The sequence below is a fragment of the Camelina sativa genome, chromosome 18 (genome assembly GCF_030686135.1).
Source record: "Camelina sativa cultivar CO46 ecotype springtype chromosome 18, ASM3068613v1".
In the NCBI taxonomy this organism is placed as follows: domain Eukaryota; kingdom Viridiplantae; phylum Streptophyta; class Magnoliopsida; order Brassicales; family Brassicaceae; genus Camelina; species Camelina sativa.
In genome coordinates, this window is record NC_141897.1 from 18,973,371 (window position 1) to 19,000,513 (window position 27,143).

General features: G+C 37.5%; 7 protein-coding genes and 1 long non-coding RNA gene across 13 annotated transcripts; 4 read left to right on the forward strand and 4 right to left on the reverse strand.

Annotated features, from left to right (window-relative positions):
- Positions 1-1,072: 1,072 nt before the first annotated feature.
- CNGC5 (cyclic nucleotide gated channel 5) lies at positions 1,073-5,227 on the forward strand. Of its 3 annotated transcripts, none has more exons than XM_010485049.3 (9): positions 1,084-1,304; positions 1,455-1,539; positions 1,651-1,796; positions 1,975-2,557; positions 2,661-2,873; positions 3,260-3,570; positions 3,670-3,781; positions 3,929-4,165; positions 4,366-5,227. In XM_010485049.3, exons 3-9 carry the CDS (start codon positions 1,768-1,770, stop codon positions 5,032-5,034), a joined length of 2,154 nt encoding a protein of 717 aa, XP_010483351.2. In that variant the 5' UTR covers positions 1,084-1,304; positions 1,455-1,539; positions 1,651-1,767; the 3' UTR covers positions 5,035-5,227. The 3 variants fall into 3 exon arrangements, with proteins under 3 accessions (XP_087354796.1, XP_010483351.2, XP_010483350.2); XM_010485048.3 differs by having other exon boundaries at positions 1,499-1,539; XM_087498670.1 differs by having other exon boundaries at positions 1,073-1,539.
- A 1,119-nt stretch (positions 5,228-6,346) lies between these two features.
- Positions 6,347-7,243, reverse strand: LOC147923066 (uncharacterized). The gene is made up of 2 exons (XR_015588622.1): positions 6,939-7,243; positions 6,347-6,764 (listed from the first exon to the last, which is right to left on the reverse strand). It is a non-coding gene; the product is annotated as an uncharacterized LOC147923066 (long non-coding RNA).
- Positions 7,244-8,404: 1,161 nt separating this feature from the next.
- On the forward strand, positions 8,405-10,316 carry LOC104761885 (uncharacterized). Its single transcript, XM_010485050.3, has 5 exons — positions 8,405-8,795; positions 8,884-8,944; positions 9,273-9,377; positions 9,540-9,891; positions 10,021-10,316. The coding sequence occupies exons 1-5, from the start codon at positions 8,655-8,657 to the stop codon at positions 10,040-10,042; spliced, it is 681 nt and encodes a 226-aa protein (XP_010483352.1). The 5' UTR covers positions 8,405-8,654; the 3' UTR covers positions 10,043-10,316.
- Positions 10,317-10,455: 139 nt separating this feature from the next.
- Positions 10,456-14,241, reverse strand: LOC104761886 (GTP-binding protein, HflX). Its single transcript, XM_010485051.3, has 13 exons — positions 13,801-14,241; positions 13,548-13,690; positions 13,287-13,403; positions 12,901-13,015; positions 12,660-12,797; positions 12,372-12,467; positions 12,172-12,285; positions 11,808-11,876; positions 11,594-11,664; positions 11,408-11,501; positions 11,195-11,323; positions 11,020-11,109; positions 10,456-10,927 (listed from the first exon to the last, which is right to left on the reverse strand). Exons 1-13 carry the CDS (start codon positions 14,131-14,133, stop codon positions 10,814-10,816), a joined length of 1,623 nt encoding a protein of 540 aa, XP_010483353.2. The 5' UTR covers positions 14,134-14,241; the 3' UTR covers positions 10,456-10,813.
- Positions 14,242-14,336: 95 nt separating this feature from the next.
- On the forward strand, positions 14,337-16,686 carry LOC104761888 (uncharacterized). 4 transcript variants are annotated; one of them, XM_010485055.3, is made up of 6 exons: positions 14,337-14,477; positions 14,628-15,424; positions 15,531-15,588; positions 15,688-15,771; positions 15,872-16,013; positions 16,227-16,686. In XM_010485055.3, exons 2-6 carry the CDS (start codon positions 14,968-14,970, stop codon positions 16,488-16,490), a joined length of 1,005 nt encoding a protein of 334 aa, XP_010483357.1. In that variant the 5' UTR covers positions 14,337-14,477; positions 14,628-14,967; the 3' UTR covers positions 16,491-16,686. The 4 variants fall into 4 exon arrangements, with proteins under 4 accessions (XP_010483357.1, XP_010483356.1, XP_019095892.1 ...); XM_010485054.3 differs by having other exon boundaries at positions 14,342-14,477; positions 15,688-15,783; XM_019240347.2 differs by having other exon boundaries at positions 14,365-14,477; positions 14,666-15,424; positions 15,688-15,783.
- Positions 16,533-17,413, reverse strand: LOC104761887 (DNA-directed RNA polymerase subunit 5-like protein 1). Its single transcript, XM_010485053.2, has 2 exons — positions 17,127-17,413; positions 16,533-17,044 (listed from the first exon to the last, which is right to left on the reverse strand). Exons 1-2 carry the CDS (start codon positions 17,334-17,336, stop codon positions 16,622-16,624), a joined length of 633 nt encoding a protein of 210 aa, XP_010483355.1. The 5' UTR covers positions 17,337-17,413; the 3' UTR covers positions 16,533-16,621.
- Positions 17,414-17,609: 196 nt separating this feature from the next.
- Positions 17,610-21,941, reverse strand: LOC104761889 (ubiquitin carboxyl-terminal hydrolase 23). The gene is made up of 10 exons (XM_010485056.3): positions 21,190-21,941; positions 20,964-21,078; positions 20,725-20,835; positions 20,458-20,630; positions 20,007-20,330; positions 19,739-19,864; positions 18,926-19,549; positions 18,335-18,815; positions 18,062-18,152; positions 17,610-17,976 (listed from the first exon to the last, which is right to left on the reverse strand). Exons 1-10 carry the CDS (start codon positions 21,502-21,504, stop codon positions 17,808-17,810), a joined length of 2,529 nt encoding a protein of 842 aa, XP_010483358.1. The 5' UTR covers positions 21,505-21,941; the 3' UTR covers positions 17,610-17,807.
- A 2,299-nt stretch (positions 21,942-24,240) lies between these two features.
- LOC104761890 (reticulon-like protein B21) lies at positions 24,241-27,103 on the forward strand. Its single transcript, XM_010485057.3, has 8 exons — positions 24,241-25,517; positions 25,584-25,646; positions 25,741-25,843; positions 25,938-26,012; positions 26,100-26,244; positions 26,332-26,401; positions 26,493-26,558; positions 26,645-27,103. Exons 1-8 carry the CDS (start codon positions 24,590-24,592, stop codon positions 26,965-26,967), a joined length of 1,773 nt encoding a protein of 590 aa, XP_010483359.1. The 5' UTR covers positions 24,241-24,589; the 3' UTR covers positions 26,968-27,103.
- The last annotated feature ends 40 nt before the right edge of the window (positions 27,104-27,143 follow it).

Sequence of the window (27,143 nt, forward strand, 5' to 3'; positions counted from 1 at the left end):
GTCTCTTTGGTTTATATATTTTTTTTGTGCCCTTTCTAGCGTAAATTTTTTTTTTATGCTCTTTCTATTGTTTTTTTTATGCCCTTTCTAGCTTAAATTTTTTTTTGGGTCTCTTATTATTGGATTAATATATATGGTAATATAATAAGAGATTTTTACTACCAAAAAAATGTAATAAAAGATTTTAAACCCCTAACTAAGAGTGAATTACTTCTTCCATGGTCAGCAGACTCCACCACCGTTTTACCCACAAGCCAACAGAAAATTATAGGTTATTTAAATAATAAAAACAAATTATTTAAATATATTGCTTATATTAAAAACAGATTATTTTTCTATAGTTCCATTAGTGCCACATGATTATAATTTTGTTATAGTTAGTGCCACATGATTTGTCTGCACAAAAACTCGATATTAAGTGACTTCAAACCAAATCAATTAATATCAGTACCAGCTTACATTATTAATTTTTTTTTTTTTTTTACTGAATAACTTAAAATTCGAACAATCCAAAACAAATCTAATAAAAAATTGGGATAAAATAACCCCTACTCATAAGTATTATTCATAGTACAAAAAAATCACTTTTAAAATTTAAAAATATCAATATTATCTAATTTATTTTAGTCAATATATATATATAGGCTAATATTTATTTGACATCATGTAAGTTTAGATATTATTTACAGAAATGTACAACTAAAATTTCATATTTTATTCAATATTGTATATAGAACTTTAAAAACTAAATAACATTCATGATCACTTCAACTCGTAATACGGATTGCGGATCAATATAAATTTTGTTGGATTTTAACGAATTTATAATTAACAAATGGTAGATGTTGTACCTAAATCAAAATAGTGGTGTCTTGATTATGGTTTTAAATTGGAATATGAAACTAAGCAAATTTAATATACCAATTTATAAAATGGATAGAGTAATCAAATAAAAATTATATTATTATTTATAAATAATGAATCAAAATTTACTTAAATATTTAAATATGTACTGTACACAAATAATGGGTTACAAACTTACAAATCTAGTTTTATGTATTCGACCAATAGAGAGAGCTCAACATCCTATTATCATCATTCATCAGGTAAAAAATGTCATTTGACTCGTTTCCTTCTTCATTGCGTTTTTTTGGTTGGCTTTTGGTAAAGTCGATACCACTTGTCTGCTCTGGTCGCTTTTGATACCCACTTTCAACTTTTTCTATCTCGTAGTTGTTTGTTCCTCTTATTGTAAAAGCGTTATCCTCATCAACGGGGACCCTTGGGATCGTCTAGCTAGTCATGTAAGCCTCTGTCTTTTTGTCTCTTTCTCGTGCTTCTGCAACTTCACTTCGATTCGCTTATGTTCTGTTTCTAATTTTGTTCTGAGATTCATTTTCTCCTTTTAAGATTGGTTTTAAGATTACCTCTCTTAATTTGTTACTATGTATCAGTGACCATCTTTCATCAATTTGTTTCCTTTTAAAAAAAAATCCAGTTGAGTTGATGTTGCTTCGCTTGTGGATCATACTGGTCAGAGTAAGTATACCTTCATTTAGCATAATTTCACCACTTATGGCCAAAAGAACATACATACCTTTAATTTTACAACTTCACTTGGTTATGAGTTCTTATTTTGGGATGATGCAGCTTGCTTAATGATTAGAGTCTCTGTAAAGCTGTCTTCTTTCTTCATCGATTTGAGCAAGTGATCGTGGGCTTATTATTCGTTGAAGAATCTTGAGTTCTGGTTCCTTATTAGCTATCATGGCAGGCAAACGAGACAATTTTGTTAGGTTAGTGCATTCATTTGGTTAAATAGAGAGATCTGACATTCAAAATATCGATTTGCATTGAAGCCTTCCTCCAGTGAACATTTCCTATAGATATTTTTATAATCCCTTGCAGTTTTTTCTTTTGGCAATGCTTGTTGGTGCATAATAATCTGAAAGTTGCGTTGTTCATACTTTATAGGGTTGATGATTTGGACTCAAGGTTACCATCATCATCTGTAGCCTTCCAACAGAACTATGCTTCCAATTTCAGTGGACAACTTCATCCTATCCATGGAAGCAATGACACATCAAGATCCTTCAAGAAAGGTATCCAAAAGGGTTCCAAAGGGCTTAAGTCGATCGGCCGTTCACTTGGTTTCGGTGTTTATCGAGCAGTGTTCCCAGAAGACCTTAAAGTATCTGAAAAGAAGATATTTGATCCTCAGGATAAAATCCTTTTGTATTGCAACAAATTATTTGTTGCGGCATGTATTCTTTCAGTGTTCGTGGATCCTTTTTTCTTCTATCTCCCTGTGATTGATGGTGGGTCCATGTGCCTGGGTATTGACAGAACACTGGCTATCACAGCTAGTACATTGAGGACTTCTATCGATGTGTTTTATCTCGCTCACATGGCTCTCCAGCTCAGGACTGCTTATATTGCACCCTCGTCACGGGTCTTTGGTCGAGGTGAACTTGTGATTGATCCTGCACAGATAGCAAAGAGATATTTACAACGTTGGTTTATTATTGACTTTCTCTCAGTACTTCCTGCCCCTCAGGTTGGTGAATATAAGCTTAGGATCCTTTCACTATGTGATCAAACATCTCTGTTAAGAGCTTGCTAGTTCTAGATTTACAGTATTCATTTTTGTGTATGTGCAGATTGTAGTTTGGAGGTTCTTGCAAAGTTCAAATGGGTCGGATGTATTGGCTACAAAGCAGGCCTTGCTTTTCATTGTTTTGGTTCAGTATATACCGCGTTTCCTACGTGTCTTACCTTTGACATCAGAATTGAAAAGGACTGCAGGTGTCTTTGCTGAAACTGCTTGGGCTGGTGCCGCTTATTATCTGCTTTTATATATGCTTGCAAGTCATGTGAGTGTATAGCTTTCTCTCTTTATAATTTACATTGCTTTTTTGTTCAATACTTGCCCATTATACCATGAGTTATGTGACAGTGGCACTAAAGGTGCAAAACCAGGAAATAGTTTCATTTCTGTTTCATTGTTGTGAACATAGTTAGTCTCATAAGACATGTAAAGGATCTTTCTGGTTAAGCTGTCTCTGCTTACATGTGAATTGTGATGTTCTATGCAACCTTTCCTTTTATCTTTAGTTGATGTTTCATGGGATCTCCTATGTCAAAAAAATTATGACGAGCATCTCTGATTGTATTAGCTTATTGAGTTTCTTTTGCTTATGTACTATTCAATGACTTGGTAAGTGCTATTTTGATTGAGCCACTGTTTCCTATCTTGCAGATAGTTGGAGCATTTTGGTATCTTTTAGCCTTAGAACGTAACGACACTTGCTGGCAGGAGGCCTGTAATGATGCAGGGAATTGCAGCACAGATTTCTTGTACTGTGGCAATCAAAACATGGACGGCTATGCTGTTTGGAACAAAACCAAGGAACCTGTTCTTCAATCCAACTGTCGAGCTGACCTCGATGATAATAATCCTCCATTTGACTTTGGGATTTATACACAGGCTTTATCGTCTGGAATTGTATCGTCTCAAGACTTCATCGTAAAATATTGTTACTGTTTGTGGTGGGGACTTCAGAACTTGAGGTAACCATGTCAACTCCTTTTGTTCTGTCACATGTATACTCAAGGTTATGCGTCTATGAGTTTCAGATATTCATATAGTACTTTTCATGGTTGCACCAGTACACTTGGACAAGGGCTTGAAACCAGTACATACCCAATGGAGATTATATTTTCCATATCCCTCGCCATTTCTGGGTTGATCCTCTTTGCTCTTCTCATCGGAAACATGCAGGTGAGTATTTATGGTGCAACCAGCAACCTCAGCTACTTTCGTGATCAATTGAAATTTCTTGATTGCTCTTTCAGTGGAAGCATCATGCATAATTTGTTTCCTCTGGATATAAGGACTATCTAACAACAATTTACAATCTTGGGACAGACATATCTCCAATCTCTTACCATCCGGCTCGAAGAAATGAGAGTAAAGAGGCGTGATTCAGAACAATGGATGCATCACAGAATGTTACCACAAGATCTTAGGGAGCGTGTGAGGCGCTATGACCAGTATAAATGGTTGGAGACACGTGGTGTAGATGAAGAGTATCTCGTTCAGAATCTCCCCAAGGATCTCCGGAGAGATATCAAGCGGCATCTTTGTCTGGCTTTAGTGCGCAGGGTAAGATCCCCCCACTGTTCCTTGTTCAAGCTTTTCATAAAGATCACACAACCTTTTGGACAATTAGGGTTTAGGACTCATTGAATAACAGTCTGCTCATAACTGAAACTAGCTCTTGACCATCGACAACCTAGCTTGGTTCATGATACCGTTTCTTTTGGACATGCCTAGTAATAATAGCGTTTTCACCATAATATTAGGTTCCATTGTTTGAGAGCATGGATGACAAGCTGCTGGATGCGATCTGTATGCGGCTGAAACCATGCTTGTTCACAGAGAGTACCTACCTAGTGCGGGAAGGAGACCCTGTAGACGAGATGCTATTCATAATACGTGGTCGCCTCGAGAGTGTGACAACGGATGGAGGCAGGAGCGGTTTCTTTAACCGCAGTCTCTTGAAAGAAGGAGAATTTTGCGGTGAAGAGCTTCTGACATGGGCATTGGATCCAAAATCAGGTATAAATCTCCCGTCTTCAACGAGAACCGTGAAAGCTCTAACAGAAGTAGAGGCGTTTGCGCTGACCTCAGAGGAGCTGAAGTTTGTAGCTAGCCAGTTCCGGCGCCTACACAGCAGGCAAGTGCAGCACACATTCAGGTTTTACTCACACCAATGGAGGACTTGGGCTGCTTGCTTCATCCAGGCTGCCTGGCGCCGATACTGCAAGAGAAAGAAGATGGAAGCAGCCGAGGCAGAGGCCGAGGCCATTTCCAGATCAACCACCGGCTCTTCGTACTCCATCGGAGCTGCGTTTCTTGTCAGTAAGTTTGCGGCTAATGCACTTCGCACCATTCACAGGAACCGGAACACAAAGATTAGGGATTTGGTCAAGCTGCAGAAGCCTCCCGAGCCTGATTTCACTGATGACTGAGCCGCTTGTAACATGCTTATTTGTAATCTATACGAACCACAATACCATTGTTGTAATCAAAATATTGCATGGCTTTAGAGCTGCTTGTACTGATGTCTGTACTCTGTAGTATATGTGAAAAGTGTAGAAGAAACAAAGCCGGGAGAGCCGTTGGATGATATAAATAGACAGCTAGGATCATAGGCCGCTTAAATAATGGGTCTATTATTTAACAGTACATAATATATTAATTAACAATTTTAAGAGTCTCAAAAATATAACTCCCCATTGAGGTTGCCTTTAGGCTTTTCGTAGTTAAGCCGAAAATACAATCAGGGCGACATGCTCGGTTCCAAATTAAAAGAGGCAAATAAATCTTTATATATATAAAAGAGAAATACAAAATCGAAAATTGCCCTAAATTTCCCAGATTGCCACTCAATTATGCATAAAGGAAAGTGTTTATTGAAATTGGAAAGGGTAATTTGGTCAAAATCTTGGAAAATTTTGATTACCCGATCCGAAATGGTTGAGATCCACGCGTTTATCCGTTAACCCGGTGGGTGGAGTTCCTAGCGTTTGACCCGACAAATTCTCGGTGGATATTATTATTGGGCTTACGAAGCCCAATAATCAACTTATTCGATTTTATTTCTAAATAAATAATAATCATCTAATTAACGACATTTGCATAATCATCGCTTAATCAATCTTTCAAAATATAATTGTAATCTAAAAAAATCCCTTAAAGCTAGAATAGAATATTCTAAACTTTCCTTAAAGAAATGTTAATTATGCGAATAAACCTTTTTATTAAACGTATCAAATATTTTGTGTTTGAGTCTATCATTTATCGGTTCTAACCTAAACACTAATATATGAATCACCTATAAATATCCTCATGAAACGCATAGATCCAATCATCAAACATTCACCATTTCTCAAATACAAAGTTAGCAAGTAGCAAATCAGGCTATTCATACAACAACGTTTGGTGAAACCTTTGACATGATACTCGATGATGCCAAGGTAAGTATAAAGATCTTATATTGTTGTATACATACTCATTCAGCAGTATTCATGATCATAAATCTATCTTATGGTTATGTCATTTGCAGGGTACAAAGTTCACCCTTATGTGAAAAAGGATATGATGAACCGGTTCCTCAAATTCAAGAGGAGAAATCTTGCAATTTAAATTTGAATTCAATATTCGAATGTACCATCTGATTTTACATGAAATGTTGAGATTAGAGGTTAGAAGCAACTCTGACCTCCTTATCCTTCTATGTGTGAGTTGGCAGATCGATATGAACTTGAAAGACATGTAGGCTGAGAGAACCAGCCAAAGTAATAGTATTCCTTGACAAGCAAATGACATCATCTCTTTTAACTTCATAACCCGGTAAGTCTTACAATATAGCCATCTAAAAATGTCTAAACTTTAATATAGAGAAACCATCATACATTTATTTGTAAGCTTTTTATTTTATTTATACCTAAAGCCTAACTGATGTTCTGTCACTACTACCAGTTATTGCCCAACAAATATACTATGAGCAATCGATCTATGCAAAATTCCAATTCGATGAAGAACTGGGACATATCAAAGAATTGGGATTCTAAAGCATCAAGCAGTGAGAGAGCTCACGAATTTGGAGGGATCTTCTCCTCGAGAAGAAGATGCCTCAAATGCATCTTTGGGGACGAAAGTGGAGAGAGATCTCATGGCAGTGTTTGCTCTTTAGTTGCTGACGGAGACAGAGAGTCAGAGATGAATGCAATTGTGAAAAAAAAAAAATTGTATTGACATAGTTATATGGATTATATAGCATAATCAATAATATCCAAAAAGCTTACAAATATATGTAAAGAATCAAATCAAATTAAGAAGTAGCAAACTCAATGAGAAAAAAAGTTCTTACACAATCGGAACTAGAAACTGAGGATTAACCTTGAAGATATAAAGAGTAGCTCTTTCCATTCTGGTAACCATTCGTGATGAGATGAGACAAAATCGGAGGCATAGAATCGTTATGTATAACATACATGATTGGATGAAGAGAACATGATTGGTTGATCCAGTGGAGGAAGGTGGTTAGAAACAGCCTGTTGGTAGAAACAAAGAAGATTGGTAAGGGACCAATTTTGATGGTCACGGGGGAGGAACCGAGGAAGAGAGGAGGAGTAGGAGGAACCGAGGAAAATGACTTTACAATGACTTTAGGTTATGTCTCTGTTCCGCTGATTTTTTGTTTTGGCCCAACTCAAAAATAATAACAAATCTTATTATAATCATACAAATTATATGACTATAGTATGTAACCCATGTAAAAAATTTGTTTTCTGTTGTACCTCGATCATATTTAATTGTTTTATCTTTTAGATTTACAAATATTATTGTTAAAAATATGTATTATGACACCAAATTAGATTACAAGTATATTGTTAAATAATACTTATTATTCATGTTTGTTAAAAAAACGTAATATTATTCAATCTTAGACTAAAAATATTTATAAGTGTTGAAATAATAGTCAAAAAGGAAAACATTTTTATGTTTAAAATTATTTCTTATTAATATTAGTTTTTTGCTTTAACTATATATATTATATAAATTATAAAGATGATACCTTTCAAACAAAACCAGAGATAGTGATTTAGTAAGATGTCTATAATCCTATAAACACAAGTAGAGCAGATACGGACATACTATATAGTATATACTACAATAGGATAGTTTTCTGCGGGTTACATTTTTTCTAATTTATTGTAGGACGAATCAAGCATGCATGGTTGAAATTATTAAACTAATACTAAAATTATGAACTTATTTTATATATTATATATTTCTAATAATAATTTGGAATTAATTGACATATAGATTATATCCATATTTACTATACGAATTACAAAATATACCGACCTACAAAGAAGAAACAATACTACACAAGAAAAATAAATTGAAACACAATAAAAATAAGAAAATGTATTAAAACACAATACGGTGTTCAAAAATATATATATAGATATATTAAAACACAATAAAAAAGGTAAACCAACACTAAAATTATGAAATTATTTTAGATATTGTATATTTCTAATAATAGTTTGGAATTAGTTAAGATATAGATTATATCCATATTTACTATACGAACTACGAAATATACCGACCTACAAAGAAGAAACAATACTATATAATAAAAATAAATTAAAACATTGTATTTTTGCTTTTTTTGTTTGCTATTACTTGCTATGATTCATGTGATATACCGACTAGGATGAGAGACGAAGAAGCTCTCTACAATGTACTGTCATTGCTACCCTTATTTTTAAAACGGGTCAAATACGAATAAAGAGTATCTGATGTAAACTACTACACCTACAAATCATCTTAGTATAAATTATCACATTTAATTTTATATAAACTAAAAATCGCACAAACAATACATATATATTTGTTTTTGTACATAAGTTCTATTTAATTTATAGCCTAATTTATAAAACATAATTAAGCTTCGTCCTTCTGTAAACCGCAGGTTCAAATCTAGTTATTAAATTAATAAAGCTGCGGTTTCAGTGAAAGATCAAAGATCGATCGGACTTGGAGAAGAAGACGCGAGAGGAGAAGAGAAGAGAAGATGGTTGGCGCGAATCTGAAAGCGGAGACGATGGCTCTAATGGACAAGAGAGCAGCGATGGAGACGGAGATGAACTGTATTGTCCAACGTCTCTGCAATCCCGGCGGTCCTGGTCTCGCCGGCAACCTCGTCGACTCCGAGGTACTGTATCTGCGTCACACTCATCTTCTCTAGTCTTAAATGAGACATCTTGTTGATTTGCTCCTTTGATTTCGTTTGTTTATGATAGGGATTCCCGCGGGAAGATATTGACATTCCAATGGTGAGAGCTGACCGTCGTCGTCTTGCTGGTGATTTCTCTTTTCTTGTGTTGAATTAGTCCATAGTTAGGGCGAGATTACGAGTCCAAGGCAGGGTTAAACTTAAGAGAACCCTTAGGAAACATTCAAACATAGCAAAATCGCATTTAGCATATATTGTTTGGCTTTTCTCATGGCTTGAGGCTTTTTTGCATAGTTTTGTGAAGTAGTTATGAGATTGGAAGGAATCAAGCTTGATTTTGTATAATTAGAACTTGCCATAGAGTGGGAGTGTAGCTTCTACAGTGAACCAATTGTTAAGTTTTGCACTGCTCCTTCCGCTTTGAGTTTCTCTGATATAGTTTTTGCACCCACACAGAGTTGAAGAGTGAGCACAGTGAGATAACGGAGAAGATAAATGTGAACATTCAAATTCTTCATTCAGTGAGGCCTACAGCTAAAGCTTCATCCACAAAAGATTCAGGTTTGACTTAAAAGGAAGCTCCAAACTTCAGCTTGAAATCTTTGGTTTCCTTAATCATCTATTCTGATCTGGTCCTTTGGCTATGACTGTTAGAGGTTCATTTATAGTTTAATACCATAGTCATGACTTTGGTACAAAGCTTACGAGTAGGAAATGATGCAGGTTCAGAAGAAACAAGCTTGTCAGGCGCAGTGACTTCCTTATCCGCCTCCATGCAGACATCTGGCTTCAGTGTTACTTCCCCTCCCATGGATGTGGATGTGGTTACTAGTATTCCCTTTGCCATGGTTGATGAGATAACCGAGTCATCTCCAGCAGCAGAGGATGGATTACAGCTTGGAGATCAGCTTGTGAAATTTGGCAACGTGGAGGGTGGTGACAACCTGTTGCAAAGGCTTGCTGCTGAAGCTCAGTCTAACCAGGGGCAAGCAGTTTTTGTTCAAGTATTGAGGCAAGGTGCAAAAGTTGATTTATCTGTCACCCCAAGGATATGGCAAGGCAGAGGTCTATTGGGGTACATACTGATACTGCTTAATGCTAATATATTTTGATAGTTGATCTTTTCACAAAGAAGGAAAAACCTAATCTCCGTACGAACTGATATATTGTTAATATTTTCTCATATGTTTTTCTTCCATTGCAGGTGTCATTTCCGATTGGTATGAGCTGCACATGCTTCCTTGGATTATCATTTGAAGATCTGGATATGGTGAAAGCTTCTGTCCTGCAGAGTTGGTGGGTGATGTAGTAGGCGTGCAAGTGCATACAAAGCCTGCAAAGTAGAATGAACATTTTTTTTTCATCTTTGTACGGAGAATCCAACTAAAATAGTATTTGGTTTGTACAATTAAGAGGCTTCCTTGCTCATCTAATCTAACAATGGTTTAGGTGGATTAAACAAAGGATAATTGAAATTCCAATCATTGAGTTTTTTACCCACTTCATTGCTACACTTAACAAAATTAGGTAGTTGATGATCAACGCACTAAGAATAGGTGGGTGCGGTGGTGGTAATGTCAACGTCATGATATTCATGTAGCACGGTCTCATATGAATATTTATTTTGTCAGGTGAGGAATTTGGAAGTTTTAATATGTTAAGATTGGTATTCGAACCAGGCGCTAGTTTTGGTTAAGTGAAATATTTATACACCCCCATGTTTCCAAACCGGATGCTCTATGTACAAAAGGGTTATCACTGATGAAATAACATCTGCAGTGCCAGTTCACGATGTCAAGTAGGGGGTTCAAGCTTAGCTTGCTTGTGTCTACTAGCTGCATGCCCTTTTATCTACGAATATTCCTTACTGTCCTTCTTTGTGGTGTGTATGTTCAGGAGGTTGTTTCAACTCCATTTGCTTTCGGGTGCTTTGGCCAAACATGTGTCCTACGTTTCTGAGTAAAGACAGGCCTTCAGGTTCTTGCTATGATTCTGGTTCACCCTTTTTGGTTTATGGAAGCATCTTTGACTAAGTGTCTCATAGGTTTAAGCAGCTGTGCAAAACGAAGCGGAACGTGTGCCCTGATAAGCGTCCCATTCTCTGTATATTCCTATATACGAAACAAAACACAAGACATGAGAATCAAATGAGTTATCTAAACAAATAAAGAAAAACAAGTAAGATGGTCGGTCATCTACTCACAGTTTCTTTCACCATTCCAACCTTGTGTATGGTGCTCAGAAGGTCCCCTTTATCAAATGGCAGAAGGGCTTCAACCCAAACCATTGAATCCTGTTACAGATTTAAGAACTAAATTTCCAATGTGCCACAATCATGAACCACAAAAAAATCAATATATTTTGATGAAATGCCAAACCTTAAGCTTCTCATGAACAGCATTGCAGAAGTCATCTAGTCCTTCTCCAGTAAGAGCAGATATACAAATTATATCCCCACTTTCCTCTGCTTCCAGCTTGACCTTTTGAGGATCATCCACTCTATCAACCTAAAGCAAGGAATAAAGAGTATTATAACGTTGTTCCCACGTAATGGAACTACAATCATATCCGTCTCTAAAACTATACATTACCTTATTCCACACAACCAATTTTGGGATTGAAACAACATCGAGTTCAGACATAACCTTTTCCACAGCTTCTATTTGTTGCTGTGCCAGTGGGTGGCTAAACATATTTCAAGCATGTTATCATCAAGAGGTGAAAATATGAAATCTGATGGATTGACCCAATTTAACCAGGGTCTAAAGATACCAAACCTGATGTCAACAACATGCACCAAAAGGCTTGACTCTGATATTTCTTCGAGTGTTGCTCTGAAAGCAGCAACCTGCAAGACACTTTTCAGCTAAGTTACACACCGTATTAACACAAGCCTTCTACAATTTTATTCTATGAGACACTCATGAGAGTATTAATAAAGCACATGAAGAACATGTTAGTTTAATTGAGTTCTAGCCATTAGGACCTTACCAGGGTGGTTGGTAACTTTTGGATAAAACCAACGGTATCTGTGAGAAGAAACTCCTTTCCGTTGTGCATCTAACAAAAAGGGACACAGAAAAGAACTCGCATGTCCAAACTTGATACCACATAAAAATACAACTTTTCACGCTATTGCATATCAATCAATAGCTAAAATGACGACATATAGTCCGGTTAAAAGAACATGATGGCAGTGCAGGACCACAGTACAATTACTTTAACACATCATATTGAACATGTCATTCATTAGGTAGTGTGGGCATATGTATTATTTAAAGTAGCATATAAGAAACAACTGTCTCCCAAAGAAGGTAGGAACTGTGGATCTACTCTTCCAACAAATTTCACTGACCTGAACCCTTCTTGTAGTTGGATCAAGAGTCGCAAACAAACGATTTTCAGCGAGAACATTAGCACCAGTCAATTGGTTCAAAATTGTACTCTTTCCAGCGTTTGTATAACCAACCTACAACACAATAGGTAAAAAACATTCTCATATAAAATGAAATGTTGGTATATTCCAACGAGTTTAACATAACGTGGTGTACTTACCAAAGATACAACAGGCACAGGTATAGCAACACGCCGGCTTCTATACTGCTTTCGATGTTTTCTAACAGATTCCAACTCCTTTTTGAGAACTCCAATCTGGCCAAAACAAATAGGAAATCGTTCAGAATATACTTTTATCTTAATGGACAAATACAGAAAAACCTAAACAAAGACAGAACCTAAGAAATCAACTCATCACAAACCATGCCACACACCATTTCTTGACAAAAGACACAAGGAGCAGAGGCAAAAGAGACTTAGAACTGCAGAAGTATATATTTTACTTACTTGAGTACGCAAGATACGTTTATCAACTTCAATTTGTTTTTCTCCCATGCCCTTAACTTGGCCACCAGATTGACGCTCAAGGTGAGTCCACATTCTAGTTAATCGTGGTAATTGGTATTCCATTTGTGCAAGAGCAACCTAGAAACAAGTCCAAATTGAGCCAATGTTGTACATGGTTTCTGAAAAGAGCATAACTAAAAAATTTCAAAACAGCCATCTCTATTTGTAGGCTTTATCTTGCCTGCAAGGCTGCTTCATGAGTTGCGGCTCTTTGATTAAAAATGTCTAAGATAAGGGCGGTGCGGTCACAAACGCGAACTTCCCCACCAAAGGCCTTTTCCAGGTTGCGCAATTGTCTACACTTAAATATACAAACTCATAAGAAAATGAATCACATGTTGACAAACTAGTGTTGGAACAAACAAGAGTATGAAACTCCTACATACTATAACAATCAGTAACTAGTTATTAGTAAGTATACTACAGCTTGCAACCAAAACACTGAGGAACTATAACTTATATCTATAGATGTTTGGAAACTTCAGTGAAAAGATATACAAGCGCGTGGTGGTCTTAATTCAAGAGCATATATTCCCACTGAAAACAAAAGTTACAAAGAAACGTTACCCTGGTGAAAGCTCATCGTCAAATATAACGGTCTCAGCGTCCAATGCATTGATTGCAGTTTTGATCTCAGCGACCTTTCCTGATCCAATGTACGTTCTAGGATTCGGGGAAGCTAGTCTGTGGTATACAATCAAATCATCATTGACTTTAGCATCCACCATAAAATAACATGGCAGAAGATAAAAAAATAGATCAAGAAGCCAATACACATCCCTAAGTAGAACCAAGAATCCAATACACAGATCACTAAAAGTTACTAACTTTTGATAAGTAGAACCAACGACCGCAAGGCCAGCTGTATCAGCGAGCTGTTCTAGTTCCTCAAGGGATTCTTCTATATCAAACAAACATTCTCCATCTCCCTTTCTTTCCACGCCCACTAGGTATGCCTTCTCCTCAAAAACCTGGACAAATTACAATAATGAACTATGCTTCTTCAATACTGAAAGCACAAAAATGGTCCCTTTATAAGAAACTAATTAATGGCATGCTCATATATAGGTGTTAAAGCAACCTCCTTTCCATTTCTGAGCTTGAACCTATCGTCTAAGCTCTCTTCATCTTCTTTTTTCTTTCTCAGCATTCTCGATGCAGGAGGAGCAGCGACTTTTTCTTCGTGGAAGCTCGGCTCCTCTGAAGATAAGTCGAGAAACTGAGGGATTTCATCTTCTTCCACAGTTTCCTCGAAATCGAGACCATGTTGTTGAGCAACGTTACAAGATAATCTCCACGAGTAGCAGTTACGAGAGAGGGGAAGAAGAACAACAGAGCGATTAGGTTTAGGTTTAGGGTTCGCGCGCCACTGAAGTTTGTAAATTGGAGAAGAAGAAAGGTAAAACGAGCTCATGGTTGAGATTGAAGGAGCATCTGAGAGAGATTGAGTTGAGTGTGTGGAAATGAGAGTTCATGGTGAAGAAGAAGAAGTGATTTCAACTACGTGTCGTTTTCTATGAATGCTTTGACAAACACACTGCTTGCTGTTTTTATGTTTCAGTTTTGGTTTTGTTTGGATACTAGATTAGGTGTATCTTGTCTCTGGACAACATTATTGATCCATAAATCTAAGTTTTTATTTATATGATTTTGCATTTTTCTCTTTCCTCTCGATATTTCTTGGGAAGAAGAAACTCTATGGGAATTTTCAGGAATTTTGTCAGCCATTTTCTCTCTTTTGTAAAACCAACTAATTAGGTGTGTAAAAAAAAAAATCCAATTTTAAGTCAAATGTTGTTGCTCTTTCTCTCTTGTTTATTCACAAAAATGCAGGCTTGTTTCTGTCGGTTTACAAGAGAAAGCTTATACAAAATCTGAATCATTGACGTTGCTTTTTATGTTACTCAGGTCTGTTTTGCTGAAACAAGAACCCTAATTTTTGTCAGGATTCAGGAAAGGAAGCATTTTTATTGATGCTATGCTCTGTTTTCAAAAAACTCAAAGAGGAATGTGTTTCTGTGATGTCCAAGAAGAGAGTGTTGGTTCGTTGACTGAGTTGGTTTTGGTTTTTTTGAAGATCTAGCAACTGAAAAAGCTGGTCTTTAATGGACGTGGTACGGTACTGTTTGTGAATTATACCTCTCGATGGCGATGCTGTTTGTGTGGGAAAACAATGGCGACTTTCAGATGTTTCTCTGTTGATTCGATTCAAGAGTCAGAATCAGGTCAGTGTTTTGTGAAATAATCCATGTCTGGTGCTCCTAGAATGCAGTCCATAAATGTGGCTGAAGCAGAGACCAGGCCAACTCTGAGGACTTCTGCTAACAAGTCTAGTCCGTTTATCACACACAAAGCTGTATCTAAGTCACTGAGAAAGCTTGAAATATCCTCATCTGAGCTCAGTGGCTCAGATGAGTCTTCTTCTTCTCACAAGCACACTCTTAACGTGGCTTCTATACTACGACGGCATGAGCAGAACCTAAATTCTAATCTATCACTGAATGCATCTTTTTCCTCTGATGCGTCTATGGACTCATTCCACAGCCGAGCATCTACTGGTCGTTTGATTCGGTCCTACAGTGTTGGAAGTAGAAGTAAGTCTTACCCTTCGAAGCCAAGAAGTGTTGTCTCTGATGGTGCTCTGGATTCACCACCTAGTGGTTCAGAGACTAAGAAGAGGTGTGCTTGGGTAACACCAAACTCCGGTCAGTTTCTTACTCTTGTCTACATTCTGGTGTAGATGGATGTACACAATCATCTATTTAGTTTCAAAGATCTTTATATTGACTGTTTCTTGAATGAAAATGCCAGATCCTTGCTATATTGTTTTCCATGATGAAGAATGGGGTGTGCCAGTTCACGATGACAAGTATGGTTCAAGTTTTTCTCGCTTGTGTGTAGTTGTGTATATCGGCACCTCATTCTGATTGATGAATAATGTCATTCTTTGGTGGTGTTGTATGTTCAGGAGGTTGTTTGAACTCCTTGTGCTTTCGGGTGCTTTAGCCGAACACACATGGCCTACGATACTGAGCAAGAGGCAGGCCTTAAGGTTCTTGCTATGGTTCTGGTTCACTCTTTTTTGCGTGGACGTGTCACTCATTTCTTCGAAGTAGTCCTTTCTGTTTTCTTATGAAAAATGTGGAATGCAGGGAAGTTTTTGCTGATTTTGACCCCAGTGCCATTGTGAAAATCAATGAGAAGAAGCTGATTGGTCCAGGAAGCACTGCAAGTACTTTGTTGTCTGATCTTAAGCTAAGGGCCGTCATTGAGAATGCGCGCCAGATACTTAAGGTAAACCTCTCTTCCACTCTTGGTTGGTTGCTCAAGAGACCCAATTTTGAGCACATTGATTCAAAGCCTTGCAAAAGTCTGGATATTGAAATAAAAGAAGGGCTCTAGAAGTTTTCAAAGTATTGTTTCATATAGGTTTGTTGCATATGATGGGAAACTAAAAGCTACTGTCCGTTGCAGTCAGATTGATGAGTGATCTATCTCTGTTGACAGGTGATAGAAGAATACGGATCATTCGACAAGTATATATGGAGCTTTGTGAAGAATAAGGCGATTGTGAGCAAGTTCAGGTACCAGCGACAAGTGCCTGCAAAAACTCCAAAAGCAGAAGTGATAAGCAAAGATCTAGTGAGAAGAGGGTTCCGCAGCGTAGGACCAACGGTGGTTCACTCCTTCATGCAGGCAGCAGGGATAACAAACGACCATCTCACCAGCTGTTTCAGGTTCCACCATTGTATATTCGAACAAGAAAGGTAACGTCTGAAAAGAGGGACTTACTTTAACTTTTGAAGAGGTCTCTTTTATGTTTTGTAAAGCCTCCAATTTGAGTTTATTAGTATTCAAAACAATGAAGCAAAGTGTGTAAAATGCAAAACAGTCGATATGAATCAAACAGCATATCGGTAGGTATAATAGTCCAAAGAAGTAACATCGCTTCGTTTGATTTTGACAACTTGTCCTCGCTTAAGTCCATAGTATCTAGCAAGAGGATCAGAGATGAGGATGCGAGGCAACTGCGTGTCTTGCACTGTGTATTTTTTGAGTAGTTCCTTCTTGGCTTGATCGTCGAGTACATAGTACTTGTTGATGAGTTTATGCTCAGTGATGTTGGTCACCAATTCGGCTTCCTCGAAGACTTCAATTGTTAGAATCTTGTTGAGCTCTAGTACGGCCAATCTTGCGGGACCAGTTATGGCCATTGGAACAACTATGATCCCTCGAGGAACTTTATCGTCTCTCATCTTTAGTGCCACCTCCTTTTTAATCACTGGGACTCCCACCTTAGGACCTTCCGGGTAGAAAACGTAAATCTACACCAAGATCGAGACAAATTATTCAGCACTGGGTCAAAAGCTTACAACTTTATGACATGTTCGCTGTATATGTACGTACCTTGTCTGCTGGATTTGGCCCCTTGTTGGCTGCGACGAAAAGAGCTTCCTTATTGACTTTGTTCGTAGTTTTACAAAACCTTTGAACAAACTCTTCTCTTTTCAAGTTCAAATCAGAATCTTCTATAGTGTAACCTCGATCCCTCAGCATCTGAAGCACCGTTCGACGCACCTTGAAAATCCTCGTGATCTCATCATCTGAGTCAGACATAGTCTCCAAAGTCTTGTTCTTTTTTTTCTTTTGCCGGCGAGGAAGAATGAGGTTTTACTAGGGTTTAGGGGACTCATAAATACTGGCATTATAGCATATTATATATATAACGTTTTTAGATCTTCAGTTACATTACTTACATGAGATGAATCCCATCTCTTAAATATCGACACAACATTTATGTCTTTTTCCAAATTTTGGTGCTGAGATACTTTTTCATGAGCATATACATCTATTAATAACAGACACTGTGCCATTAAAAAAGCCTGAAAATTAAGAGACAAGAAAGAAAAAGTAGATAATCTCACTCAAAAAACAGTGGATGGGATCTGTCTTTGTTTACCACAAATAGAACAAAACTGAGAGTCGAAGAGACAACAATCAATATGTCTACTATCTATAGCCTCTCTTTTCCTCTGTTGTTAACATTACTCAACATTTGGATTACATATATGTATAGATTATGGTCATTCATATCCTGAAGGCTGTCTTTGCAGTAGGTATGCGTTGTGTCCATTTCTTCTTTCTCTCTGTCTCTGTTAGTCTCTTCGATGCAACCATCTGGAACGGGTTAGGCCCTACATAGCTCTCCTCTTTAATCCTTATCTTCTTTTTCTTCCCTCTGTCATATTCTTCATCCCTGCCACAATCCAAAACACATTCATGTTTAAGAAAACTGCCCAGTTATGTAACCAAACACATAGCAAATAAACAACAACACTCACCACTCATCTGCTACATAACCGATGCTGCTTGTGCCTTCACTCTTTGATCCCATCTTCTGTGAAACAGAAAACTCCTCATCCCACTTGGCAACTGCAATAGTTATAAGATTCAATCCGATCAAAAACAACCACATCAAGGCTTGTTTGATGCCAGTTCCAAAAAAATTATCAGCAGAGTTGAATAATCGGCATGAATGGAAGTCAAGTATCATTAATAATTAACATGGCCAAAGGTCTAACAGTAGTAAGTTGGGAAAAGGGAGGATAACTTACCCACTGTCTCTGGCACACCCCGTGTGAGAATACTCACAGCTTCTTTCTGTAACAAGATTGAGGACTCTCTCTTTCTTTTAGACAAGTCAGAACTCCCCAAGGGTTGTTGTTGGTCTGACGCAAGAACAGCGCCAACCAACATATTCCCATTACTACTAGTGGACGTGGACTGATCATTATCTGCAGCACTTTTCTTGGATAGGAGCTCCTCAGAGATCATTTTGACAGCTGTACTACTTAATCTCCCCTTTTTCTGTTTCTTCGTTTTTCGTAATCCCAGGGCCTTATTGAAAAATTTTAATCCCACCTGCAGAGTTTTCATGTTACGCTTACGAGTCTTTCTTGGTGTGGTGAGAGTCTCACTCACAGAAGTTGACTTTATCGACTCAATTGAAGTGGCCAATTCTTCGTGCTGTCCCTTTGTCTGATCAATAAGAACAGCTTCTTCAATAGGTGATTTACCAATTGACGCATCTTTAACCTGGAGCAGTAGCGATTAGCGATATGCAAGTTAGAAACGATCAATACCGTTAATAAAAATGTGGCCATAAGACAAGATGCTGACTTGCGATGGTATAATTACACACTTACCTTCAGTGAATTAGCAGACTCGATCAAATTGTTAACAGACTTTTTCTCTTCAACACTATTTTCAGCTTTAGCTCCAGAAGCAGGCAAGTTGACAAGACTTTGAGCATTTGTGCTTCCATCCAAGAGAGGAGACACCTTCCCTGGTAATATTGGACATGGAACCTTCGAATCCAACTTTACCAGAGATCCTTCCCCATTAGCCTGCGGAGGAGACACTTCCTTTTGGAAGGTCGCTTTGGTATTTAAGTCTTTCTGAATTACAACAGTGGGAACAGCTAGATCACAGGTTTTTATGGGTACTGAACCATTTTCCATCTTAAGGGTCTGTTTTGGCTCCACACAACTTATGGGATTTTTCTGAGTCTCTTTGGGATTTAAAACTTTCTGAGTTAAGCCAGCAGGAGCACTTAGATAACATGATTTCAAAGGTGCTGAACCATTGGCAGGGCCATTCACTTGATCTTTTATCTTAGAAGATACAATCAAAGATGCTCTGTTTGTGGCAAGGCTCTCTTTATTAACCAAGGGGACTGCATTCTTAGGGACAGCATTTTGTCTATCACGAACATAGAATAGCATATATGCCTTCTGATCAAACACAGTCTTCTCACTAACTTGAAAAACCTACAACAACAATGTAAAGAGGAACTTACTATTAGCTAAGTGATTCTCATCTGCTTGCTTGTGCATCAGTTAGAAATTTAAAATGTGCCACCTCAACACAGAACAACGTAAAGATATAAACTACCAACAGCAGATAAAGTATCAAATTAAAATTTTGCAATCCATAAAATAAAGAACACTGCTACTTACCCTATTGTCATCAAGGGAATACCACATGCCACTTGATGTGCGAACAAAGCAGGCGTAGTGACCAGAATGGCTGCTTCGACCGTAATGAACTAACACACCATATAGAGTGTACTTCAGATTGCCTTCCTGTTCAACACAAGTATTCTATCTGTTAAAAATGAACTCATGAAGCTCAAAGATTTAAAAAAAAAACAAACACTGTATCCAAAAAACTGACAGAACAGGTCAAAATTCATGGAATATAGAGCACAAGAAGAAGCTCACTTACATGGGGACCACTGACAAAAGGTTTCATGTCAATTGCAGAGGTAAACTGGACTTTCCTATCGATTTTTTCGGATCTGTGTGCTTCAAACCGCTTAAGATGTACGGTTAAAACATACGGTGCTTTAGAAATAGTTAGCTGCTTTCTAGCCTTGACTTTGTGCCTGCATCTTTCACATTGGTAAACCTTTGCACCATCATCTAAGAGCTCAACAGCAGTGAAACGTAAAAATGCTCTCTGCAACGAATCTGCCTTGGAAATGTCTAGACTAAGGTCAAGAAATGGATCAAACTTGTTGGAGCAATGGGAACATTGCTCGCATTTCACCTGAATTGGAAAAGAAAATATTAGAAGCAGGCTGCGGCCATTTAATCATGTCTTAAACATCTACCACCCATAAGTAAAATATACGCTCAAAAAGATGTACGACTTCCTGAAAGCAAAGCAAATTTACCTGACTTCGAAGGCTACCACCAAAAATTTTGTGCACCAAACTTCTCCTGTAAGCATCAGAGGATTCACTTGGTACACCAGAAGGGAGACTACACTTGTGCATGCATTCTAGCAAATTGATCATGTACTCATGTGCATCTTCCTGCCGGCAATTTCTGAAGTTTCGGGAAATGCCTAAGCAATCAGATGAGAATCCTCATTAGTCTGATTATTAAGCCAAAAATTGGCACACAATAGTGTTTAAGCCCGAAAAGTCTGAGAAGCGTACATCGCAAGTTTGAGACCAAATCTTTTGGTGCTAGTATTCTGCCAGTAGCTTGGCGTGCAGTCCTGACATGTTTCTGGATCGCACATAGAGCACAAAACCCAGCAACATTACCTACACAAACAATTTACATAAGAACACTGAATCAGACACTGAATCAAGACTACCACACATACCAATTAAACTAAAAACAGAAGACATAAGTGCAAAATTTAGCATTTGGAGCATCTAAAGCAACTTACAATATTTCTGATGGGCAACGGTTTGAAGAGTAGCAGCTAAAGGCTCAGTGTATGTCAAACATTGCAATACCGAATTGAGAAAACATGTATTCCCCAGATTCTGCAAACCCGCACCCTAAACAAGTAAAATCCCAAATCAACAAAACCAATCAATATAGATAAAAGGTGACATCTTTACGATTAATCAAAGGAGGTTGTACAAAATCGAAAGAGAGAAGGCACTCACGATTTTGCGGAAGGTAATGCTAAAGGTAAGCTCAGGATCAAACCCATTTTCCAACAAATCGGAACCTTCAGGTTTCTTAACGGAGGGTGCAGACAACACTCGGTTGTTAGCGGAGCAAGGATTCAAAGTCTCGATCTTAAAATCAGAACGACCATTAGAGAAACCGTTAAAGGGTTTCCTAGCGGGATGAAACTCGATCTTCCTGAACACGGCTGAAGCGGTGGAAGAAGCAACGGCGCAAGATCCGTTGTTGTTGTTCGACGGATCACGATCCGTTTGGATCCTGAATTCGGTGCTGCACGTAGCAACCTCCATTCACCCTAAATCAACAATCCGTGGTGAAGGGGAAGAACACGGATTTGTGATTGTCGGGAACAAAAAATTGTGTAAATTAAGAAGAAGAAGAAGAAGAAGAAGAAGAAGAAGAAGAAGAAAAGGGGAGAGCTTTTGCGGCTGTGTGAAAAGAAAGAAGAGAAAGAGAGTGTCAGCTGCAAACGCACTACTAAACCCTAGCAAAGACCCATCCCCGACATCCACTTATTATTTTAATTTAATTTTTCTTTTTTTTAATAAGTTTGCCATTCATACAAAAGCCGTAACATAACATAAAGACCGGACCAGAGTTTCTGTTTCGGTTACGGTGGTCTGTACCGCGCCTGATTATTACCCGGGAAACGGAACGAACATTATTAATATAGCTTTGACCTAAAATTAAGGTGTAGGTTAAATTTGAAATAATTAAAATGAATAACATACGTAAAGCATAAAAAGCCCTTCATTTCATTATCCCCCTAAACCCCTGAGTTGTCTACTAACGGGCCTGAACTATAAAGCCCATGAATTTTGTGATATTTTTTTGGAACAGATTGGACTTTTTTACTTGGATGAGTAAACTAATAAACCCACAAGTTTTGCAAACTGGTGCTGCCGACTGATGATGACACATTCATACATTGTGAATTTTTTTCTTTTTAATACTACAAAAGTTTGGATTTAAAAATTATTTGATGTTGGCAAAGTTAATAAAGAAAGATATTTTACTGCATAAATCTGAAATCTTTTAAACATATAGAAATTAAAAATTACAATAAAGAAAAAGGAAAAAGGAGGAATTGCATGGGAAAGAGATAATTTGTAGTAGTAAAAATTGTTTGATGTTGGCAAAGTTAATAAAGAAAGATATTTTACTGCAGAAATCTGAAATCCTTTAAACATATAGAAATTAAAAATTACTATAAAGAAAAAGGAAAAAGGAGGAATTGCATGGGAAAAAGGAGGAATTTGTAGTAGTAGTAAAAAATAAAATAAAGACTCCGCACCCGACAGCCATTGTAATTGGTAAACATGTGTAAGGAGGATCCCGAGTCGGTGAAGACTCCAAAGTACGTTTTGTATTTACCAGTAATAAATATTTCAGACTATTATGTGATGAATTGGAAGAATTCAATAGTTTATATCTAATCCCCATAAGATACGCCCATTATTATTGAAACCATTGGCCCCGCATTCGTTATTACTGCCTTTTTCTTTTTCTTTGTGACCGTTATAATTGTTTTATTTTGTCAATTTTAAAAATAGTGCATGATAGAGATTAAGATTGAGTGTGTTTTTAGGTTTAAGGTCAATGTCACACGCGATTAACAACTTTTTCATTAACAAAAACAAATATGTTCGTTGCTACAACGACTCGTTGCCACGGTAGTTGGGCTAACTTTAATTTGTAAAGCAAAGCAAATTGTATTTTATTTTGTGTATAAAAAAGCATTTAAAGAGAGAAATTATCATACAGAAGGACGAGGAGAGAGAGAGGTGCATGAAAATACTACGAAGGGAGAGAGTGTGAGGAAAAACAAAGAAGCAGGTACATAGGGAGATGTGCCCTGAGTCACGTGCCCCTCCCACTCGACCACGTGCCGTCTAAGCAATATCCCATTCCTAAACCCCACGATTTCGTACTGTATACCAATTTTAATTGGACTCTCTGAACTTCCATTACTTTAAGTAACACTAATTAATTATATTAGTGTGCTTATTAGACATACGCGCACGCACGCAGTTATAACTTCACATTTGTTTACGAGTTTTGTTAGTCTTCTTTACTTAGTAGGTAGAGTAGTTTTATCCAACATACCAAACCATGCGTTTTAACGGTAATTGAGTGTTTAATGCTACAGTATAATCTAATCGTGCTATAAATGTATTACAGTAATATTCATATTGAGATCTCTATGTTTGTACTATCTATATACTTTACTGATCGTGATTTATTATCATTTTTTTTTGTTCTGCATGGGCACTCACTCCACCTTTCCAGTGACATTTAACTTTGAGATTTTTATTTTTCTTGTAAGAAAACAATCTGAATAAAACAAATGGTAATACGTTAAAATGGATTGCTTTGTTCATCCTCATCTCAAAACACTCAAACTTTTTATAAGAAAATGATTTAAATTGACTCTATTCAACTCCTTTCCAAAATGCCCTCTTTTTCTAATATCCAAACAAACTCATCTGAATTTGGGTCTGTGGCTCTGAATAGATAAATTCGTTATTGCATTTAACTGACGCAGACAAGATTCAATGCCATAAATGTTCTACTTGTTTAGTTTGATGGACAAAAGAAAAAGTCAACCGAACCAACCCAACAACGTAGTTTGGTGATGAAGTAAGAAAAGGGATCTTTACATGTAATTTGTGGTTTATCATCATTTCTTGCAAACAATTCCTTTGGCTAATCAATATATTAATATACTGTTTTCTTGTGATACATTATTTTTTACTTAGTTTATGAATGTTACTATATTAATGATCCACATGAATACGAATATAACTTTTCACTTGAATCTCGTGAGATAAAAGAACACAAAAATAGAGGAAGAGGAAGGCATTAGCAATATTCATTTGTTTAGACGGCACATGTTGATTACACTAGGTAACGTAAACTTTTATGATACGGAAGTGAAATAAAGTAAAAAAAAAAAACAAAAAAGGAACAAATACGTTAAAAATTAGGTTGAAAAAAAAAAGAAAAGAAAAGTAAAAGTAGTGATCATAAACATTGATGATTATGTTTAAGCAGGCATCTTTGCAGTGCAACCACATGCATAGGCTTTTATGTTAGTTAAAGCACTAGCCAATTAGCCAATTTGGTGATCTAAAAGTCTCATCATCTTCATGAGACAAAGAGGATAGGTCCCCCTCCTCTGTCTGATCCAACAACCCAACTCCAAATTCTACTCTCTCTCTCTCTCTCTCTACCATTAGTAAGAAATTAGATGAAAGTAAATTGCTTTTCGTGCCCAACAAACTCCATTTACCTTCAGTTTCAAGGCTCATCATCAATATACCACTTTCCAGTTCAGCTAATTTTACCAGTAGGACAGTGACATAAAGACAGAGAATGGACCCAAGTTTCAGCAGCAGCAGAAGAAGAAGAATTGGAGGAACCGTTGTTGCTGCAGGCTCTGTTTGGGAAACGAGAATGCAGAGCGACGACGAAGTTAGTAATACTAATACCGCCATTGTCCTTCATCAAGCCTCAAGCGAAGACAAGAAAATGAGCTTAAAGGAGGAAGCTTTAGGGGTTAATAATGGAAAGAGACGACCTTGGAAGTCTAGAGCTTCGGATGCGAAGAACCCATCATCGGTTGAGATTGTTCGAGCCAATTCAATGAAGCTTACGAGGCCGAGATCAATTGGTACTCCTCCGATGACGCCGAGGCGATCGGTTTCTAGCGATGATAAGAGTCCTACTATGTCGGTGGTGAAGAAGGCGAGATCTGAATCTGTGGAAGGGGTTGAGAAGACTACTCCGGGTCGGGTTAAGAAGATCCGATCAGAACTCTGCACGGCGATCGTTAAAGCCGGTGAATTCGATTCAGTTGCGTTGAGGAAAGTGAACTCATTGCCATCTCCAAATTCTGAGAAACCTGATAAGAAAACAGAGCATGTACTAGATTTACCAAAAGAGGAAACCGTTGTTAGCGATAATTCGAAGATCCCAGATGAAGTTAAAGAGTTCGGTGTTTGTCAGGAGATAATCGTTTCTGCTAAATCGAACGTTAACGAGCAGATCAACAATGGCGATCACGAAGAGGACGACGAAGAAGAGGAGGAGGAGCGAGAAGTGGAGAAGAAGAGTGTTGATTTTAAAGAGATGAATGTAGCGAAGGAGAACAGAGTTGGTGGTGGTGTTGAGATTAACAAGTTCAGTCAATTTCATAACAGAGCAACTCCATCTCCGTCGTCTGTCCGTAAAATTTCGCCTCCGGTGATCAAAAAGGCAACTTCCGTTTATTCGGTTCCACTGAATTCTACTCCAAGCACAGGTATATGATCAGAATCTCGACGCCTCGTTTCATATGACTCGAATTTGACGTAACCTCTGTTTCCAGATAGATATGCAGAAGGAGAAGAAGAACACTTTACTCAGTCACAGAGCAAATTGCAGAGTCTAGGTGAGATTTTTAATAGTACTCTGTTTCAGTAAAGTGCATATATTTTTAATAGTCAGAAAAGTCTGAATTAGATATGTAAATGGTAAATGGACAGTGGATCTAGTGATGTGGAGAGATGCATCAAGGTCGACGTTAGTGTTCGGCTTCGGGACATTCCTCATAATCTCTTCTTCCTACGCCAATGATCTCAATTTCAGGTTTTTTTTTTTTTTTTCTCAACTGATTAAGGAGGATGTTACACACAAGTTAGTTAAAGTAGTTGGAACTAAATATGTGAATGGATATGTACAGCTTCATATCGGTGGTAGCGTACATGGGACTCATTTATCTGGGAGTCATGTTCGTATTGAAATCACTGATCTACAGGTGTGATACATAGACCCATTCCTCTCTGTCTTTGCATGTTGTTTTTGATGACGACTGGCTTTAAAAGGCAAATTATAATGGACACAGGGGAGTGGTTGAGGAGAGGCAAAAAATAGTTGGAGTGAGAGAGGAAGATGTGAAGAGGATGCTCAGACTTATAATGCCTTACCTCAACGAGTCTGTGTTTCAACTCAGAGCACTTTTCTCTGGCGATCCCTCCACTACCCTCAAAGTAAGTCTTCATCTTCTTTCTCTCTATCTCTCTCTTTTTGTCACTCTATATCACCTTAAGAAAATAAGAGATGATGATGTTGTGCAGATGGGAGTAGTGCTATTCGTCTTGGCCAGGTGTGGCTCTTCCATCACTCTTTGGAACCTCGCCAAATTTGGTACTTTTATCTCTCAGAACTCGTATTTTAAGACGTGTGTTGTGTGTAGATTTCAGAGTTGTGAATTGTTTTTTTTTCTGCGTGAGAACAGGCTTCTTGGGAGCATTCACAATGCCTAAAATTTTCATCTCCTACTCAACACACTTCTCAGCTTACGGTAACTAAGAAAAACTTCCTTTTATACCTCTCTGTTACATCATCTTTTGAGACATTAAAATCACTCAGGTTGTGATATACATGCAGGAAACTTCTGGATAAGGAGATTCAGGGACGCATGGGAATCGTGCAACCACAAAAAGGCAGTGGCTTTGGCACTCTTCACCCTTGTCTGGAACCTCTCTTCCGTCACTGCTCGTGTTTGGGCAGCATTCATGTTATTCGTTGCTTTAAGATACTATCAACAGAATATGGTTTGGTCGACTAATCAAAATGATGACGATGATGATGAAAATATAGCAGACGAAGAAGACGAAGAAGAAGAAGAATTAGAAGAAGTACAAGTCCCTAAATTCAAAAAAGCTCCTCCTCATATGATGATGCCTAATAAACTCAAGAAAATTTCTTAAAATTTACTTTCCACATATATATAAACAACATAAATGTATTATCTTTAGTTTTTTTTTTTATAGTTAGGGTTCCTCTGTTACTTCTCTATATACACAGCTTCTACACAGTAATAATGTGAATCTGATCTTCTTCTAAGCTCGAACTCAAAACTATGTTCCAACTGTTCAGTTAAAAA

Coding starts and splice junctions, on each gene's coding strand:
- CNGC5 (XM_087498670.1), top strand. CDS start 1,768: ATGGCAGGCAAACGAGACAATTTTGTTAG. Junction 1,797..1,974: donor AAACGAGACAATTTTGTTAG/GTTAGTGCATTC, acceptor CATACTTTATAG/GGTTGATGATTTGGACTCAA. Junction 2,558..2,660: donor CAGTACTTCCTGCCCCTCAG/GTTGGTGAATAT, acceptor GTGTATGTGCAG/ATTGTAGTTTGGAGGTTCTT.
- LOC104761885 (XM_010485050.3), top strand. CDS start 8,655: ATGGTTGGCGCGAATCTGAAAGCGGAGACGATGGCTCTAATGGACAAG. Junction 8,796..8,883: donor GCAACCTCGTCGACTCCGAG/GTACTGTATCTG, acceptor TGTTTATGATAG/GGATTCCCGCGGGAAGATAT. Junction 9,378..9,539: donor TTCATCCACAAAAGATTCAG/GTTTGACTTAAA, acceptor GAAATGATGCAG/GTTCAGAAGAAACAAGCTTG.
- LOC104761886 (XM_010485051.3), bottom strand. CDS start 14,133: ATGAGCTCGTTTTACCTTTCTTCTTCTCCAATTTACAAACTTCAGTGG. Junction 13,691..13,800: donor AGCTCAGAAATGGAAAGGAG/GTTGCTTTAACA, acceptor TAATTTGTCCAG/GTTTTTGAGGAGAAGGCATA. Junction 12,286..12,371: donor CTGTGCCTGTTGTATCTTTG/GTAAGTACACCA, acceptor ATTGTGTTGTAG/GTTGGTTATACAAACGCTGG.
- LOC104761888 (XM_010485054.3), top strand. CDS start 14,968: ATGTCTGGTGCTCCTAGAATGCAGTCCATAAATGTGGCTGAAGCAGAG. Junction 15,784..15,871: donor GCCTTAAGGTTCTTGCTATG/GTTCTGGTTCAC, acceptor TGTGGAATGCAG/GGAAGTTTTTGCTGATTTTG. Junction 16,014..16,226: donor ATGCGCGCCAGATACTTAAG/GTAAACCTCTCT, acceptor CTCTGTTGACAG/GTGATAGAAGAATACGGATC.
- LOC104761887 (XM_010485053.2), bottom strand. CDS start 17,336: ATGTCTGACTCAGATGATGAGATCACGAGGATTTTCAAGGTGCGTCGA. Junction 17,045..17,126: donor GGCCAAATCCAGCAGACAAG/GTACGTACATAT, acceptor ATCTTGGTGTAG/ATTTACGTTTTCTACCCGGA.
- LOC104761889 (XM_010485056.3), bottom strand. CDS start 21,504: ATGGAGGTTGCTACGTGCAGCACCGAATTCAGGATCCAAACGGATCGT. Junction 20,331..20,457: donor GTGGTAGCCTTCGAAGTCAG/GTAAATTTGCTT, acceptor TTTCCAATTCAG/GTGAAATGCGAGCAATGTTC. Junction 19,550..19,738: donor ATTCCCTTGATGACAATAGG/GTAAGTAGCAGT, acceptor TTGTTGTTGTAG/GTTTTTCAAGTTAGTGAGAA.
- LOC104761890 (XM_010485057.3), top strand. CDS start 24,590: ATGGACCCAAGTTTCAGCAGCAGCAGAAGAAGAAGAATTGGAGGAACC. Junction 26,013..26,099: donor TTGAAATCACTGATCTACAG/GTGTGATACATA, acceptor TAATGGACACAG/GGGAGTGGTTGAGGAGAGGC. Junction 26,402..26,492: donor TTGGAACCTCGCCAAATTTG/GTACTTTTATCT, acceptor GCGTGAGAACAG/GCTTCTTGGGAGCATTCACA.